The sequence below is a fragment of the Hippocampus bargibanti genome, linkage group LG14 (assembly GCF_051943395.1).
Source record: "Hippocampus bargibanti isolate YZ-2025 linkage group LG14, ASM5194339v1, whole genome shotgun sequence".
NCBI classification, from domain to species: domain Eukaryota; kingdom Metazoa; phylum Chordata; class Actinopteri; order Syngnathiformes; family Syngnathidae; genus Hippocampus; species Hippocampus bargibanti.
Window position 1 is genome coordinate 20,665,463 of NC_142747.1, and position 15,432 is coordinate 20,680,894.

The 15,432-nt window shown below is 40.0% G+C and overlaps 2 protein-coding genes across 5 annotated transcripts; both read left to right on the plus strand.

Annotated features, from left to right (window-relative positions):
- The first annotated feature begins 57 nt into the window (after window positions 1-57).
- On the plus strand, window positions 58-8,549 carry LOC148888809 (TLC domain-containing protein 3A-like). Its single transcript, XM_089014116.1, has 5 exons — window positions 58-3,528; window positions 4,248-4,331; window positions 5,840-6,059; window positions 6,130-6,225; window positions 7,232-8,549. Exons 1-5 carry the CDS (start codon window positions 3,407-3,409, stop codon window positions 7,493-7,495), a joined length of 786 nt encoding a protein of 261 aa, XP_088870242.1. The 5' UTR covers window positions 58-3,406; the 3' UTR covers window positions 7,496-8,549.
- Window positions 8,550-9,681: 1,132 nt separating this feature from the next.
- Window positions 9,682-15,099, plus strand: LOC148888810 (ceramide synthase-like). 4 transcript variants are annotated; one of them, XM_089013463.1, is made up of 5 exons: window positions 9,685-9,940; window positions 11,158-11,241; window positions 12,029-12,254; window positions 13,072-13,167; window positions 13,237-15,099. In XM_089013463.1, exons 1-5 carry the CDS (start codon window positions 9,819-9,821, stop codon window positions 13,492-13,494), a joined length of 786 nt encoding a protein of 261 aa, XP_088869589.1. In that variant the 5' UTR covers window positions 9,685-9,818; the 3' UTR covers window positions 13,495-15,099. The 4 variants fall into 4 exon arrangements, with proteins under 4 accessions (XP_088869587.1, XP_088869589.1, XP_088869588.1 ...); XM_089013464.1 differs by having other exon boundaries at window positions 9,690-9,940; window positions 12,038-12,254; XM_089013461.1 differs by having other exon boundaries at window positions 9,682-9,940; window positions 13,072-15,099.
- Window positions 15,100-15,432: the final 333 nt, after the last annotated feature.

Below are 15,432 nucleotides of genomic sequence, written 5' to 3' on the forward strand. Positions count from 1 at the left end.
ATATATATATATATATATATATATATATATCCCTACTGTCCAGACATGGCGCTCCCATGATAGGTCCCTGCTAAAACGGCAAAACCCTTCACTAAATCACCATGGTGGGGTGAGGTTTAATTTGGATTCTTTTTATGCAATCCTCCATGAGTTTTCAAATAACAAGTAGGTCATGTATTAAATCTTGAAAGTTGTGCTGGATGGACACTCAGGAATTCATCGATGAAAATGTTTCTTCAGCCGTCGTCATCTGTACTTCTTTGAAGGTGTCGGATGTTTCGCTTCTTATCCAAGAGGCTTTGTCAGCTAACTAAAATTTTGCTGCTAGGCCTAATGTCCAGAGGTGGCGGTACCAGACCTCTGCTATGATAGGTCCCTGCTCTCAGGTTGGGGGGAGCAGAGGACTACTCCCTGAGGCTACACTGATTACTTCTATTGCCCTGCCTGATTATGGGGTCTACGACTGGCCTGATTGCCCCATTTGCTTTGGTATCACCTCATCAGCATAACTAAGCCTATGTTGCCTAAGAAGTCTGTTGTAAGAACAATCCAAATTAATTTTTACTGCGAGGCTAATAAAGGCAAATCCAAGTACAGATGATGGCTGAAGAAACCTTTTCATTGATCCAAATTAAACCCCCCCACCATGGTGATTTAGTGAAGGGTTTTGCTGTCTTAGCAGGGTCCTATCAAATTAGACTATGGAATCGCCACGTATGGACACGACAGTAGTGATATATAATATAATATATGTTATAACGTGCGTGTGTGTATATATATATATATATATAGAGTCAAAACTACCATCAAATTTTAGTTAGCTGACGAATCCTCTTGGATAAGCGAAAGGTCCAACGCCTTCAAAGAAGTACGGCTGTAGAAACCTTTTCATCGACTTGCAGTTTTGTTTTTTTTGACTACTTTCTGCTTTTTGAGAATTTGTTTTCGTTGTCATTTTTGTTTTTTTTTTTTTTTTTTGAGATTGCGAAATCATTTTAGCGCATTATCGTGACAGCCATTTTGAATTTGAGCTCAACCTTCCTCACTTTGTGACTACGATGAAGATGACAAAAGACGCTTGCAGCCCATCGGTCACTTTTCAATGCACCCCAAACACTCCTTTTTTTGTCAGCGTCACTTTTTTGCTCAAGAAATGGCTGTGATGCCCGTGGCACTGTGAGCAAGATATAGTTTTACATTTTTAATTGAGCTGCGCCTCCCAAAATGCTTGCTATCAGTGTTTTTAAAGAGTCATGAATGAATGAAGGAAGGAAGGAAGGAAGGTAGCATTTGACATGGATTCATTCATATCGTCACTATCGTAGCATAATTAGCTGAGCCAGTTTATACTTCTATTTAAGGAATAATTGATCGATTGTGATGTAGTTTTGTATATGATGCGGCTTAAGTGTTCCAATGAAATGAACGTCGAACTCGATACCCGCCACTAATGACTAATTAGGGGCAAATTGATTGCCTAAGACAACAATATTTCCAGCTTCCTTGAAAGGCACGATCTTCAGGCTTATAGCATAGTTGTCTTACCAAGGCACTTAAGACAATTATGCTATGATGGAAGGTTCCATTCAGGATCATAGTAGACTAACTAGCTAACTCCAACTACCACAACTTACCAAGACTTAATTACTGTCAACGGTCGCAATCGAGCGTCTATTCATACCACAATTGTTCAGACTGTAGTGCGTAGAATTTTCATTGTAAAGCTTTGGATAATCGCTGGACTGTGATTGAAATCGACGTTCTGATCGGAATCTGGAAAACTCAAAGACGTCAAAGCTATACGTCGAACAACTCAGTCTCCATGATTGGAGCATTCAAATTTGCCGCCCAACAACTTTTATGACGGTAAGACAACTTTCATCGTGACTAAGTCAATCAAATCCATTCTGAGCTCATTGCATCATCGTTTTAGCCCTAGCGCTATGACAGTTATGCTATGATTCCAAGGCGCTAAAACGATGATGCTGGGAGCACGTCTTAGGCTCTTAATTAATTAGCGAACTCATGATTTGACGAGGACTCTAGTTATGAATTTTCAATAGCGATTACCGATATTAATCAAAAATTGAGTACGAACTGCAGTTCGCGAGCCGAATTAGACCCCCGGGAGGTATGCGAACATCGCAAAGCTAATTATGCTATGATTGTGATGATATGATAAAAATAATGCTTAAGTCCTCATCAGTCCATATGAGGTCTTCTCCCATTTCATGCCATCGAACAACAAGAATGTTTCATGAAGATGAAGAAAAAAAAACACATCTGTATATTTTTATATGATGATGATGCAATATAGAGAATGTACAATTCAATGGTGCTGAAAGGTGACCCATAACTGTTGTCATTTGGTTTTAGTTACCAGGTTTCAAGAAATAGGAGAAAAAAAATATTTATGCTTAAAGGATATTGTAATGAGACACTTTTTAACGGTGGCAGTCAAAAAAAAAGAGTAAATATGGTACATGGATTATATATATGAATAAAATTCCACTAAACTATTGCTTTTCGCCATCAATTTGTCTTTTAGATGATCTGCATCGCTTTTATTTTGGTGACAACCTCTCATCTAGTTGGGACACAGTGTCAAGCGCATTTCATTTTGATTGATTGGCAACCTGTTCACCTCAATGATTGCTCAAAGACGGCTGGGATTGGCTCCAGCAACCCCTGTGACGCTTTAAAGGACAACCGACGCTAATTTGTAATTTGTTTTCGAGTTGGTGACGAGTCCGTACATGACGTCACTGAAGGAACGCCCCTGACCGAGAAAGCGACACGCAATGCATTTTGGGTACTTTGTTTGGTCTGAAAACTTTGTGTTGATGGCGAAATTAGAAGGAAAACACAAATAACGCGATGGTGAATTGTTGTGTGTTGCACCAAGACCACAATTTGATACTAGTTGACACAAATTCCCAGCAGACAAATCAGCCCATTTCCAACATATCTTGGGCGCCATCTTGTGCATTTTCTGGGGAGCTACATTGGAGTCCAGACAGCTCGAATTGATTGATTTGCATTCGCCTAAAAATATCATCCTGCGTGTTTTGGATATTTTAGATGCTATAAAACGTTTTTCTAATGTCAGGAAACAAAAAAAATGGTGTCGGTTGTCCTTTAAGCGGATGAAGCGGAAGTTAGGATGGATGGGTGGACTCTTTCGAATATCTAATTTAAGACAGTGGTATCACATTTGTCACTCATGATAGGCAAAATACAAGACAGTACTGTATTTTCCGGGTCGATCGCCACATCCAATATGGCGGACTGGCGACGTAAATCCACAACCGTTTACCTGCTGGAGGCGGGCTCTCGTGACGGCGTCACCTCTTCCCTGTGCTGAGCGCGATTCAACTGTCAGGACGACGCGAATGGCGAACGCATCATGTTAACTTCCTTAGTTAGTGGTGCCGTGGTCTTTCCTGGCCTCTTCTACGGGCTTGGAAAAATACTCAAGTTTATGTTCCCACACTGGGACGACGCAGACGTCGTGACCGTGAGCGAAAGGTTCGTTATTGTTTGTAGTTTAACTTCTTTGAAACAGGTGCCGCTTCAAGTTTCCTCGCGTTTCCGTTGAAGCACTAATGGTCTGAAATCGATTTCCTGATTTTAGATATGATCATATCAAAATAAAGTAACAATTGCTCGCCAGTTTGCAGTTTGTAATAGAATACTTTCACATCGTACCCCAATTAAAGGACAACAGACGTCACTTTTTTGTTTCCTAACTGACATCAGAAAAACGTTTGATAGCATCTAAAATACCCAAAACACGCAGTATGATATTTTTAGTCAAATGCAAAACACCAATAAAAATGACTTCAAGTGTCCAAAATCTGCCAAAAAAAATTGAGCTGCGACTTGGGCATTTTCAGAAAGTCCCGCCCCCAGTTCGTGACGTCACGCCAAGACGTCTTGCATTGCTGGAGAATCAAAACAATGGCTTCAGATTCGGAGAATATGCTTTCTTTGTTACACATCGAGTTATGAATATGATTCAAATAGTTCTGAAGAGGAAAGCATACATGTTTGCAATTGATTAAAGAATTTATTCCGTGCCATTTTGAGGCATCTGGACTGCAACGTAGCGTCCCAGAAAATACCTCAGCGTTGTTCGTAACCCCAACATGTCGCATGTCGAGGGCAAAGGACCGCCCCCCCCCCTCCTCTATTCGTCAATCATCTTTCGTCAAAGATGTATTTTTCTTTTTATTTGTTTGTTCCAGGCTTGTTTCTGCCATCCATGCTAGCATTTCGACTGCAACTGGAATCACAGTCGTGTCATCTTGCAAGAATGTTATGACTGATAGGTAAGAGATGAGTGTGTATAGTTGCAAGGTTAAAATACAAGTTCTGATGAATACAATGGCACGTGTTTTTTTTTTTTCAATAATGCAAGAGAGGTTTGTAGTATTTGTTGTCAATATATTAGAATAAATTGGTTGTCGAAATAAAGATCGTGTTAAGTGGCTAATTCATTCAAGTTGACAAAATGGCCGTTCCATTCAAGTTGATTTTATAGCAAATTTCATAACCAGCTCAATAAGATGGAAAAAAAAGTAAAAATAAAAACACGCTTCTCTTGTATTTGTATTCAAGTTAAACGAGTACTCTACTGGTTGAACCTGCTTCTCTGGTTCTTCATAAACAACTAGCGTGGTTGTATTTTGAAGGGAACAAAAGCTTTAGTGACTTTTCGCTCACCGTCTTTCTAACATAAATGTTCATTTCATAAAGATGGAACTGTGTGGCTGCCGCTGCTCACAGAAAAGCTGATCCTGTGACTGTAAAGTGATGTTAGGAATTTTGAAAGGCGCTTATAAATGAAATGTATTATTATTAACATATACAGGAAATAAAGCAGTCACAAAGATAGTAGAGAGCACCGGTATACAGTGATACCTTGGCTTATGAACTTAATTGGTTCCCAGATAGAGTGTGTAAGGTGAAAAGTGTGTATTCTGAAAATTAATTTCCGATAGAAAACCATTAAAATGAGAATAATCCGTTCCCAGGTCCCCATAAAACACAATTTTCTAATTTTCTAAGCCTTAAAACGACACAAAATATACCGTATCGTATGCATAATATATGTGCTCTGGTATTATAATTAAAGAAATAAACTGTACTATATAATAAAGTGGTTTTATTGACCTTTGTGATGGTCGTTGATGGTTCGTTGGAAAGGAGTCAGCATGAAACACTTGATGAGGAACGTAGCCTTCTTTCACCATCTTGAGCAATGATCCCTTGTAGGTGCTTTCTCTGCCATCATTTTACCTTGTTCCTCATCAATTGTGTTCTGTTTAACTGGGTTGATAGCTTTTTGCATCAAGTGTACAGATGGCTTGTGCGGGTTATTTGTGGAGCCTGGTTGATGGAATATTTTAACCTTTCAGTCTACACTCTGCCTTTGAACTATCAAAATTGAAACGAGTCCAAACGTCACTGTTTTCTATCCATTTTCTTACTCTCTCTCTGTCGTCTGCCTGTCTCTTTAATGTTTAAACCACCTCCCCCTCACTGCTGCGTTCTTGACCAATCACGTGGCTTTAACCGAAGGCTGTGGGCGGGCAATAGTGGACAAAAATGAGTGGGCTGCCATTTTCTTGTTAGATGAACGGGCTCGTTCGCGAACGACACATCGCTCATTGTGGCAGCTCCGTGTGTATCCCGAAAAATAGTTTGTATGCCAAGGTAAAATGTTCATAAATGTAACGTTTGTAAGCCAAGGGGTTCGTAAACCGAGGTGTCAGTGCTGTACTTTGCACTTTTGTGTTTTGTAACAAAATTCTTTTCTTCTTCTCACCTTTCACAGTCACTGGTTGGTCAATGAGTTTGTATTGTTTGGCTCGTCCTATATGACCACTGACCTGGTGGCCATGTACCTGAGCCACTTCCACATTCAGAGGCTCAGAACTGCGAGCAGCCTGTACAAGCGCCACTCTGAGCGGACAATCAAGGCTTTCTTCTGCAAGGACTGGTTGCTTGTCCTCCATCACTTGGTCCTGGTTCTAGTTTTCCTGCCCATCGCTTTGGTAAGAAACGCAAATCCTGGTGTCTTCGTGTCATTTTTGAAAATTCATGTTACTTATATGTGCCTTTCAGTTTCTCCGAAGAGGATTAGGCGATTTTTTCATCGGGTGCTTTTTTATCACAGAATTCAGCACACCTTTTCTGTGTTTCGGAAAGATCCTCATCCAGGTATTTAGCACAAAGTCAACGTTGGGGTTTATGTGACGATAAAATGTGATTCCACTGCAACAGCAAAAGAGCAAAGTGGTTCATGGCAATCCAAAGAAAGTGGACGTGATTACGACTTTAAAGGACAACCGACGCCTCCTTGTGTCCAGAATTTGTCAAATGACTTCTACTGAGCGCATTTGACAAAGATTCCACCGCATATAGCTAGCTAGCTAGCGTTATTTTACCTTTTAAGACCCGCGCTGAATATTCAACAAGTCTTTTTTTTGAGTCGGTGACGATTCCTGACGTGACGTCACATCAGGAACGCCCCTGACCGAGAAAAGCCACACACAATGCATTTTGGGTACTTTGTTTGGTCTGAAAACATTGTGTTGATCCATGTTGATGGCGAAATTAGAAGACATAAACAACGCAATGGTGAATCGTTGTGAAATCTATTTGACTTACTTCCGGGTTGAGTGAAGGCTGGCGCGTGTGGCTGCCGCTGCTCACCCTCAGAAAAAATATCCTGTGACTGTAAAGTGACCTTGAGACCTTTGAAAGGCGCTTAGAAATGAAATGTATTATTATTATTATTATTATTATTATTATTATTATTATTATTATTAAAGCGCTATATACATGTAAATCAAAATGTATTGTATTTTGTACAGCCCCATTTCAAGCTCATATAACTCCAGACCCATATCACTTAGGAATTAACTCTTTTTTTCTAATGAAAGAAGAGAGTCTAAGGTTTCTTACGCTGCATTGAATGTTTACATAGTCCTAAAACAGAATATTCTGCGGGTCCTGCAATTTGAGTAAAAATGACAACAACCCTGGCGCTACAGTGGACACATTTTTTACACATCATCTGGCAGTGAATGAGTTAATTCCAAATATATTCCAGTATACTAAAGGAACGGCAAATTATTTTTATCCAGTGACGACGATATTTTTAGGTGGCGTGACTGCATTTTTGTTTGTTTGTATGTGTCTGATTCTTCCTCTCTCTATCTAGCTGGGCTTGGACAACAGCAGGGTGCACGCCATCAATGGCGTGTTTGTCCTCTTGACCTTCTTCATATGTCGGATCTTGATCTTTCCCTTCATGTATTGGATGTACGGGCGGCAAGTTCAACTTCCACTGCACAAAGTGGCCTTCCATTTGCCTTGGCACTGCAACGCGGGCAACCTGAGCATCCTCATACCGCAGATCTACTGGTTTTACCTCCTGCTAAAGAAAGCTAAGAGACTTTATCATAAATATCAAAAATTGAATTAAAGGACAACCGACACCTCCGGACAAGTTGCGTCCATAATTTGTAAAATGACTTCTACTGAGCGCATTTGACAAAGATTCCACCGCATATTAAAGCTATACCTTACATTTTAAGACGTAGGAAGTCTTATTTTCGAGTTGGTGACGACTCCTCACCCTACGTCACTGAAGGAACACCCCTGACCGAGAAAGCGACACACAATGCATTTTGGGTACTTTGTTTGGTCTGAAAACTTCGTGTTGATGGTGAAATTGGAAGGAAAACCCATACATAACGCGACGGTGAATCGTTGTGTGTTGCACCAAGACTACTATTTGATACTAGTTGACACAAATTCCCAGCAGACAAATCAACCCATTTCCAATGGAGCTTGGGTGCCATCTTGTGCATTTTCTGGGATGCTACTTTGGAGTCCAGACACCTCAAAATAATACGGAAGGACTTCTTTAAACGATTTCAAACATGTATGCTTTCCTCTTCAGAACTATTTGAATCATATTCATTATTGGATGCGTCACAAGAAAGGATCTTTCCCGAATCTGAACTCTCTGAAGCCGTTGTTTTGATTCTGGAGCAAGGCAGTTTATGAATTAGTATCCTGGCATGACGTCACGAACAAGGGGGCGGGGCTTTCTGAATCTCCCCAGTTTTGAGCTCTTTTTGAGGCAGTTTTGGGACACTTTTTAAGTCATTTTTATTGGTGTTTTGCATTTGACTAAAAATATTTTGGGTAGTTTTAGATGCTATAAAATGTATTTCTGATGTCAGCTAGGAAACAAAAAAAATGGTGTCGGTTGTCCTTTAACGTAGTGTTGTTTGAGACCCGAAAGAGGGTGTAAGTGCAGCTATTCTAAAAAAAAAAAAAAACAGTTTCCACCTCCGAAATGAACAAGTTTACATTACTGTACACCTTTTTAAGCACTGTTCCACTGCCTTTCTGTTACAGCCAGCAGAGTGCACTTTTCTGAAAAAAAAATGTTTCTTTCATTTGTTTCATTAAAAAAAAAGACTTCATGATTCTGTGTCAAAACATAAATAAATATATACGCTTCACTGTCTCAGTAAAGTTTACTGATTAGTAGTCACAATGTCGAATTTAAAAGTTAGCATCTCCGATTTAAAGCACATTGCATTTTCTGTGTAGCTCTTTCTCTTGTTTCTATTTATAAATGTATTTTATTCATTATAGTACCTATGCTTGTCTGTGACTGTAAAGAGTCCTTGAGAGCTTTGAAAGGTGCTTAAAATATAATAATAATAATAATAATAATACATTTAATTTCTAAGCGCCTTTCAAAACTCTCAAGGTCATTTTACAGTCACAGGATAAGTATTTCTGTGGTTGAGCAGCGGCAGCCATACACGCCAGCCTTCACTCAACCCGGAAGTCACTAAAATAGATAGAAAGCTAGCTAGCTAGCTAGATAGCTAATAGTTGTATTAAATTAAAGTTGTGTTTAAATTAGATAGCTTAGATAGCTAATAGATAGCCAGCTAGATAGACAGCTAATAGATAGCTATTAGATAGCCATTCGACAGCTAGCCAGATAGCCAGCCAGCCAGCCAGCTAATAGATAGCAAATAGATAGCTAGGTAGCTAGCTAGATAACTGAGATTGAATGAAATTTACAAGCAAAAATATATATTTCAGATTCCATCATTCCTTTCAGGATTGTTCTGAAATGCGCCTTATGTACCATCATTCTACCGGAAACAAATTCCTTGTGTGTCCTACATACTTGGCAATAAAGATGATTCTGATTCTGATTCTGATCATGTAATTATTATGATTATTATTATTATTTCCAGATTTAAGTTTAGCAATTGATACCTGTCAACCTGGCCAATAGCTGCCCGTATAAAAGTTGTGGTACACCGTATATTATTTCAAATGATAAAAAAAAAAGTGCTAACACTGCCGGAAATGCAGACAGCTAGCTTACCGCGCAGCAGTTGAGACGAACTGGATTTGAGCCAAAATGATCCTTGTAAGAGCGCTTCACAATTTTGTTTCCTGTATAAAAGTTGTAACATTATTTGAAAGGATTTAAAAAAAAAACCTAGAAAATACGGTTCAAATGTATTAGTTGTCAGGTTCAACACTGATCTCCCAAACATGACATTTATTTTGAAGTAATATTATTTCGTAAACGCTTTTATTTTGAAAACACGCATCGACGCACATTGCCGTCCTCTATTTCCTTTCCGTTCGCAAGTTACGCCCCCCAATTTCAGTCGTGAACAACCAAACCAGCGAATCTTTTGCTATTTTGCTCATCTAAAATCGCTTTTGTTGGTGTTGTAAAGTCGAGCCAGGCGCTTATCATGCTTAAAACTTTAGCTTGCGGGGTGGTGACGTTTGCTGGATTGTACGTCGGCTTCAGAAAAGTATTCAGGTGGAAGTTCACGCGTTGGAGCGACGCCGATGTCTTGATTGTCAGCGAAAGGTCAGTCGCTAATAACTTGATTTGGATCACTTTCACTCGTGAGCCGGTTGGTTTTTTTTTCCACGCGAACGTGGCAACGCAAAGTCAACATTTGGCTCGTGTTAGTCGGGACGGACAAGGTTCACTCGAGGTAGCCGCATTGCACATGGTGCTCAACTATTGTTGTAGGTACGCTACAGTTCGCTATATTCCACCGCGATTGTTTCTGTCCAGTGAGCCATTTTTGCCAGTGAAGCATTTTTGTGTCGTACGTAATCATTTTTCGTGGGATTTTCCAAGATGTGCAGTTTATGATGACTTATTACGCACGTTACCCTTCATCCTGGTTCTTGAAATTACCGAATACGACAACGAGAAACGGGGGGGAAAATGGATTGAAGTTTACGCTCTTTTTGCTAACACTACAGGTTATAAAGCTGAGTAAGTTGTATTTTTATAACTCATAGAAGTGGTACAATATATATTTTTCTCCGTAACTGCCAAGTTTCAAGCAAAAAGAAGCATTAGCATATATATTTCTAGAGCTCGCAATGTTCTTTCCTAGTATTTATTCAGTGACAGCCATTTTGGATTTCTGACGAAAATCTGCTTGCATTCGACCGTTGATATTTGCACATTTATAGTTTGAATCTTTTCTTGCTCTTGTTTAGAATTTCAAAAGCTTTCCAATGGTACCTTACTCGTTGGGATCTGCCAGAAATTAAGAAAGTTATGATCGTGTAAACTGTAATAAAGAACTCTGTCAGAGATTTTCATTGTTTTAACTGTCAGGGCAGAAAATACCCTCATATTTCGAAAAATAAGAATTCCATTATTTCCTTATTTGTCATAGAACAATAGTAAATACATCATTTTATAGCTATTTAAATGCATTTTAATATGCTATTAGAAAATGTGTGCTGAATTATGATTGAAAAATGTTGTCACATCCCTACTTGTTGACCCTTACTATTTTTATGAGGTTGTCATGAATCCACACATTCATAGTAAAAAAAATAAGCTAAATGACAGTATTTCTTAAATTTAAAATTATTTCCTGGCCAATGGCACCCTCTAGTGGACATGTAGTAAATCACACCACAGTCGCAGCTGTGGATTGATTCAGAAGTAGGACTACTGAAGGCCTAGGAGTGACATGCGCGGCCCGCCCACGTTGAAATGGTTAACAGGCAGATTTTCATTCATTTAATTTTTATTTTTTATTTTGTTTTTTTCAGGCTCCTTGATGCTATCCACGCTTCCTTGGCGACTGCCACTGGAGTGATCACCGCCACGTCATGCAAGCGCATCATGACTGACAGGTACATTTCAAGGGATCAATCACCCAACTAGGTCAATTTATGTCAATATTCTATATTTTATTTTTAATAGGAAGAACAGAAATAAATAAATTACTGTATTTTCCGGTGTATAAGGCGCACCCAAATGTTAACTCATTCCCCGCAGAGTGGAGTCTAAGGCACCCCCCCCCCCCCCCAATGAATGGTCTATTTTCAAAAGTTTTTCCACATATAAGGCGCACCGGACTAAAAGGCGCAGCTTCAATGAATGAAAAAAAAAAGTTTTCTAAATATAAAAGAGAGTAAAAAAAAAATCTGAATATAAGGCGCACCGGTGTATAAGACGCACCCCCTACAAATTGTGTATTTTAAAAGTTTATTCACATGTAAGGCAAAACTCTCAAGATCACTTTACAGTCACTGTTAGATGTTTTTCTGCGGGTGGCCAGCGGCAGCCACACACGCGCCAGCGTTCACTCAATCCGGAAGTAACTCAAATAGATAGAAAGCTAGCTGCCAGACAGCTAGCCAGATAGACAGACAGCTAATGGATAGCTAGCAAGATAGCCACCCAGTTAGCCAAATAGCTAATAGAAAGCAAATAGCGAGGTAGCATATGAGCAAAATTGATAACAACAGCAGTTTAAGGCAAGAAAAACAACCTACAAATGAAATATTTGACTTCACGTATAAGGCTCACCTGCGTATAAGGCGCACCTTATACACTGGAAAATACGGTCATTTTAACGTATGCGATTCTCTCCTGGATTTTGCGAAGTGGACGGTCACTCTTGTCAATTGTTGTGAGCGTCCGCAGTCATTGGGCGCTCAGCGAATTTCTGGCCTTTGGATATCCGTATTCGGCCATCGACCTCTATGCCACCTACATGAGCCACTACCATACTCAGAGGCTGAAAGGGAACAACCTGTACGACAAGCACTCTCTCATGACCCTGAAGGCTTTCCTCTCCCGCTATTGGTTGACGGTGCTTCATCACCTGGGAGTGCTTGGTATCCTCCTACCCGTTGGCATGGTAAGCGTTATTTCAGGCAGGGATGCATCTGGGCCATTGACGAGTGATAGTGTCATTCGCGAACGAGCCGGTCCTCAGAGCCGGATCTCTGAAGTCAACCAAGAGAGCCGGAAATGGGAGCCGTCCTCTATTCCCCGGTCTTCGGTTAAAGCCGCACGTGATTGGTCGATATCTGTGGTAGAGGAGGGAGGGGAGAATTACAGACACACGTAGCTGTGAGGAGAAGGGGGAGGAGTTATGGGAGACAGGAGTACTTTAGTTTATTTCAATCACTTTAGTATACTTTGGCAATATAGTTCAAGCGTGCCCCGTCCATTTTCCAATTTGGCTCACTTTTCATAATAATAATAAGAATACATTTCATTTATAAGCGCCTTTCAAAACTCTCAAGGTCACTTTACAGTCACGGAAGAAGTTTTGCTGTGGGCGAGCAGCGGCAGCCACACGCACCAGCTATCTAGCTACTTATCTAACTGTCTAGCTGGCTATCTATTAGCTATCTAGCTAGCTACCTTGATCGCTATCCATTTGCTAACTATTTGCTATATATTAACTATCTGTTCGCTAGCTAACTAGCTTTCTATCTATTTGAGTTATCTAACTGTTCTAGCTAGCTATTAGCTATCTAGCTGGCTAGCTACTTAGCTATTAGCTAGCTAGTTAGCTTTCTATCTATTTGAATTACGTGTGGGTTGAGTGAACGCTGGCGCATGTGGCTGCCGCTGCTCACCCGCAGTCAAACCGATCCTGTGACTGTAAGGTGACCTTGAGAGTTTTGAAAGGTGCTTCGAAATGAAATTGATGATGATGATTTCAGTTCTACAGGAGGGGACTGGGTGATTTTTTCGTGGGCTGTTTATTCATCACCGAACTGAGCGTGGCTTTTGTCGCCATTTCCAAGATCATCGTCCAGGTACTCGACTCGCCGATCCCGTTGAGTCTCTCAATCGGGCGTTTTGCTAACTTGCCATCTGGCGTTCAGGTTGGCCTCGAGAACTCCAACCTGCACAAATTCAACAGCGTCTTAGTCCTGATCACCTTCGTCCTGTGCCGGATTTTGATTTTCCCGTACATGTACTGGAAATACGGACAGGATTTCGATATTCCGCTGCACAGAGTGCCCTCGCACTTGCCCTGGCACTGTAATGTGGGCAATCTGGCTATCCTTTTACCTCAAGTTTACTGGTTTTACCTTCAGTTGAAGAAAGCGCAACGATTGTTCCGACAGAAGAAAGATTAACACAAACGACCTTCGCTAAAATGGAATTACAGTGACACCTCGGCTTACGAACTTTTCGATTTACAAACGTTAAATTTATGCAAATTTTACCTTGGCATACAAACTATTTTTTGGGGTACACACGGAGCGCCACAATGTGTCGTTCGAATGAGCCTGTTCATCTAACAAGAAAATGGCAGCCGACTCATTTTTGTCCTCTATTCCCCTTATGCCCCATTTACCCCTAATTATAATATCATAGCACATTTATTATACATAAAATAAGGTATATTTTGTGTATTTTTGAGGCTTAGAAAATTATCAAGTAGAAAATTGTGTTTTATATTGGGACCTGGGAACGGATTATTGTCATTTTAATGGTTTCCTATGGGAAATTAATTTTTGGATAAACACTTTTCGCCTTGCACACTGTGTCTGGGAACCAATTAAGTTCGTAAGCCAAGGTATCACTGTATACTATAGTGGGAATTCCAGAGTGACATTTCAGCGTGACTTTTGTGACTATTCAAACATTACTGGAAATTCATCCAACAATGCCAACGTGAGACTGAAATGGGATAATTGACTGATTTGTCCACCATGACAGAATTTCAAGAGCAGCTTGATTATTTGATGGGTTTAAAGGACAACCGACTTCTCCGGACAAGTTGTGTCCATCATTTGTAAAATGGCTTCGAATGACTTCTACTGAGCGTATTTTAGGAAGATTCCAGCGCATATAGCTATATTTTACCTTTTAAGACTTGCGCTGAATATTTAGGAAGTCTTGTTTTCGAGTTGATGACAATACCTGACGTGACGTCACAGAGGGAACGCCCCTGACCAAGAAAGCGACACACAATGCATTTTGGGTACTTTGTTTGGTCTGAAACTTCGTGTTGATGGCGAAATTAGAAGGAAAACTACATAAATAACGCCATGGCGAATCGTTGTGTGTTGCACCAAGGCTACTATTTGATACTAGTTGACACAAATTCCCAGCAGACAAATCAGCCCATTTCCAACGGAGCTTGGGTGCCATCTTCTGCATTTTATGGGTGCTACATTGCTGTGATTGACAGCTCGAAATGATATGGGAGGACTCCTTTAATCAATGGCAAACATGTATGCTTTCCTCTTCAGAACTATTTGAATCATCTTCATAACTGGATGAGTAACAAGAAAGCATCTTCTCGTAATCTGAAGCCATTGTTTTGATTTTAGAACAATGAATGAATCGTTGTGTGTCGCAGCCAATTGCTGTAACACGCATAAAGACGTCTTGACACTTTGTCATTTTTATTGGTGTTTTGCATTTGACTAAAAATATCATTTAGCTATTTTAGATGCTATCAAACAGTTTTCTGATATCAGTTAGGAAACAAAAAAAAATTGTGTCGGTTGTCCTTTAAATGACAGATGTCAAACCGAACGTTTTCTACCATATTTTATGGTCATGTGTAGGATTTGTTGGATCTGGGAGACCTTTATGTGTAACCCACAGAATACCTACACAAGTGTTTTTCTATATCAAATTGTTTTTTTTTTTTTTTTTTTGGGTGGTGTGTCATGAGATTTTGTTCATGTAGAATGGGTGCTTTGGCTGAGGAAATATTGTACGTGAATAAAAAGATGATTGCCTTCATGTGTGAATTTTGTCCATTTTTTAAGCTCATTCTAGCTCACTTGTGTCAGAGTCAAGGCCCGCGGCCCAAATCTGGCCCGCCGCATCATTTTATTCGGCCCGAGAAAACCAATCAAACGTGTGAAATTCCATGCTCATTTATCAAGTCAGTATGTGGCCAAAGCATGCTAGCCTGTTTTTATTTTAATTTTTGTTTTTGATGTTCATTTCCGCAGGCTAAAATGCTAACATTTTAGCCTGCTTTTCAATTCTTGCTTTCTATTTGACTTCCGGGTTGAGTGGTGCGTGTGGCTGCCGCTGCTCACCCACAAAAA

Bases quoted from the DNA above. Each gene is read 5' to 3' on its own strand.
- LOC148888809 (XM_089014116.1), top strand. From the start codon at position 3,407: ATGTTAACTTCCTTAGTTAGTGGTGCCGTGGTCTTTCCTGGCCTCTTC. The intron at 3,529-4,247 runs GTTCGTTATTGT...TGTTTGTTCCAG, and splicing joins GTCGTGACCGTGAGCGAAAG to GCTTGTTTCTGCCATCCATG. The intron at 6,060-6,129 runs GTAAGAAACGCA...TGTGCCTTTCAG, and splicing joins TTTTCCTGCCCATCGCTTTG to TTTCTCCGAAGAGGATTAGG.
- LOC148888810 (XM_089013461.1), top strand. From the start codon at position 9,819: ATGCTTAAAACTTTAGCTTGCGGGGTGGTGACGTTTGCTGGATTGTAC. The intron at 9,941-11,157 runs GTCAGTCGCTAA...TGTTTTTTTCAG, and splicing joins GTCTTGATTGTCAGCGAAAG to GCTCCTTGATGCTATCCACG. The intron at 12,255-13,071 runs GTAAGCGTTATT...TGATGATTTCAG, and splicing joins TCCTCCTACCCGTTGGCATG to TTCTACAGGAGGGGACTGGG.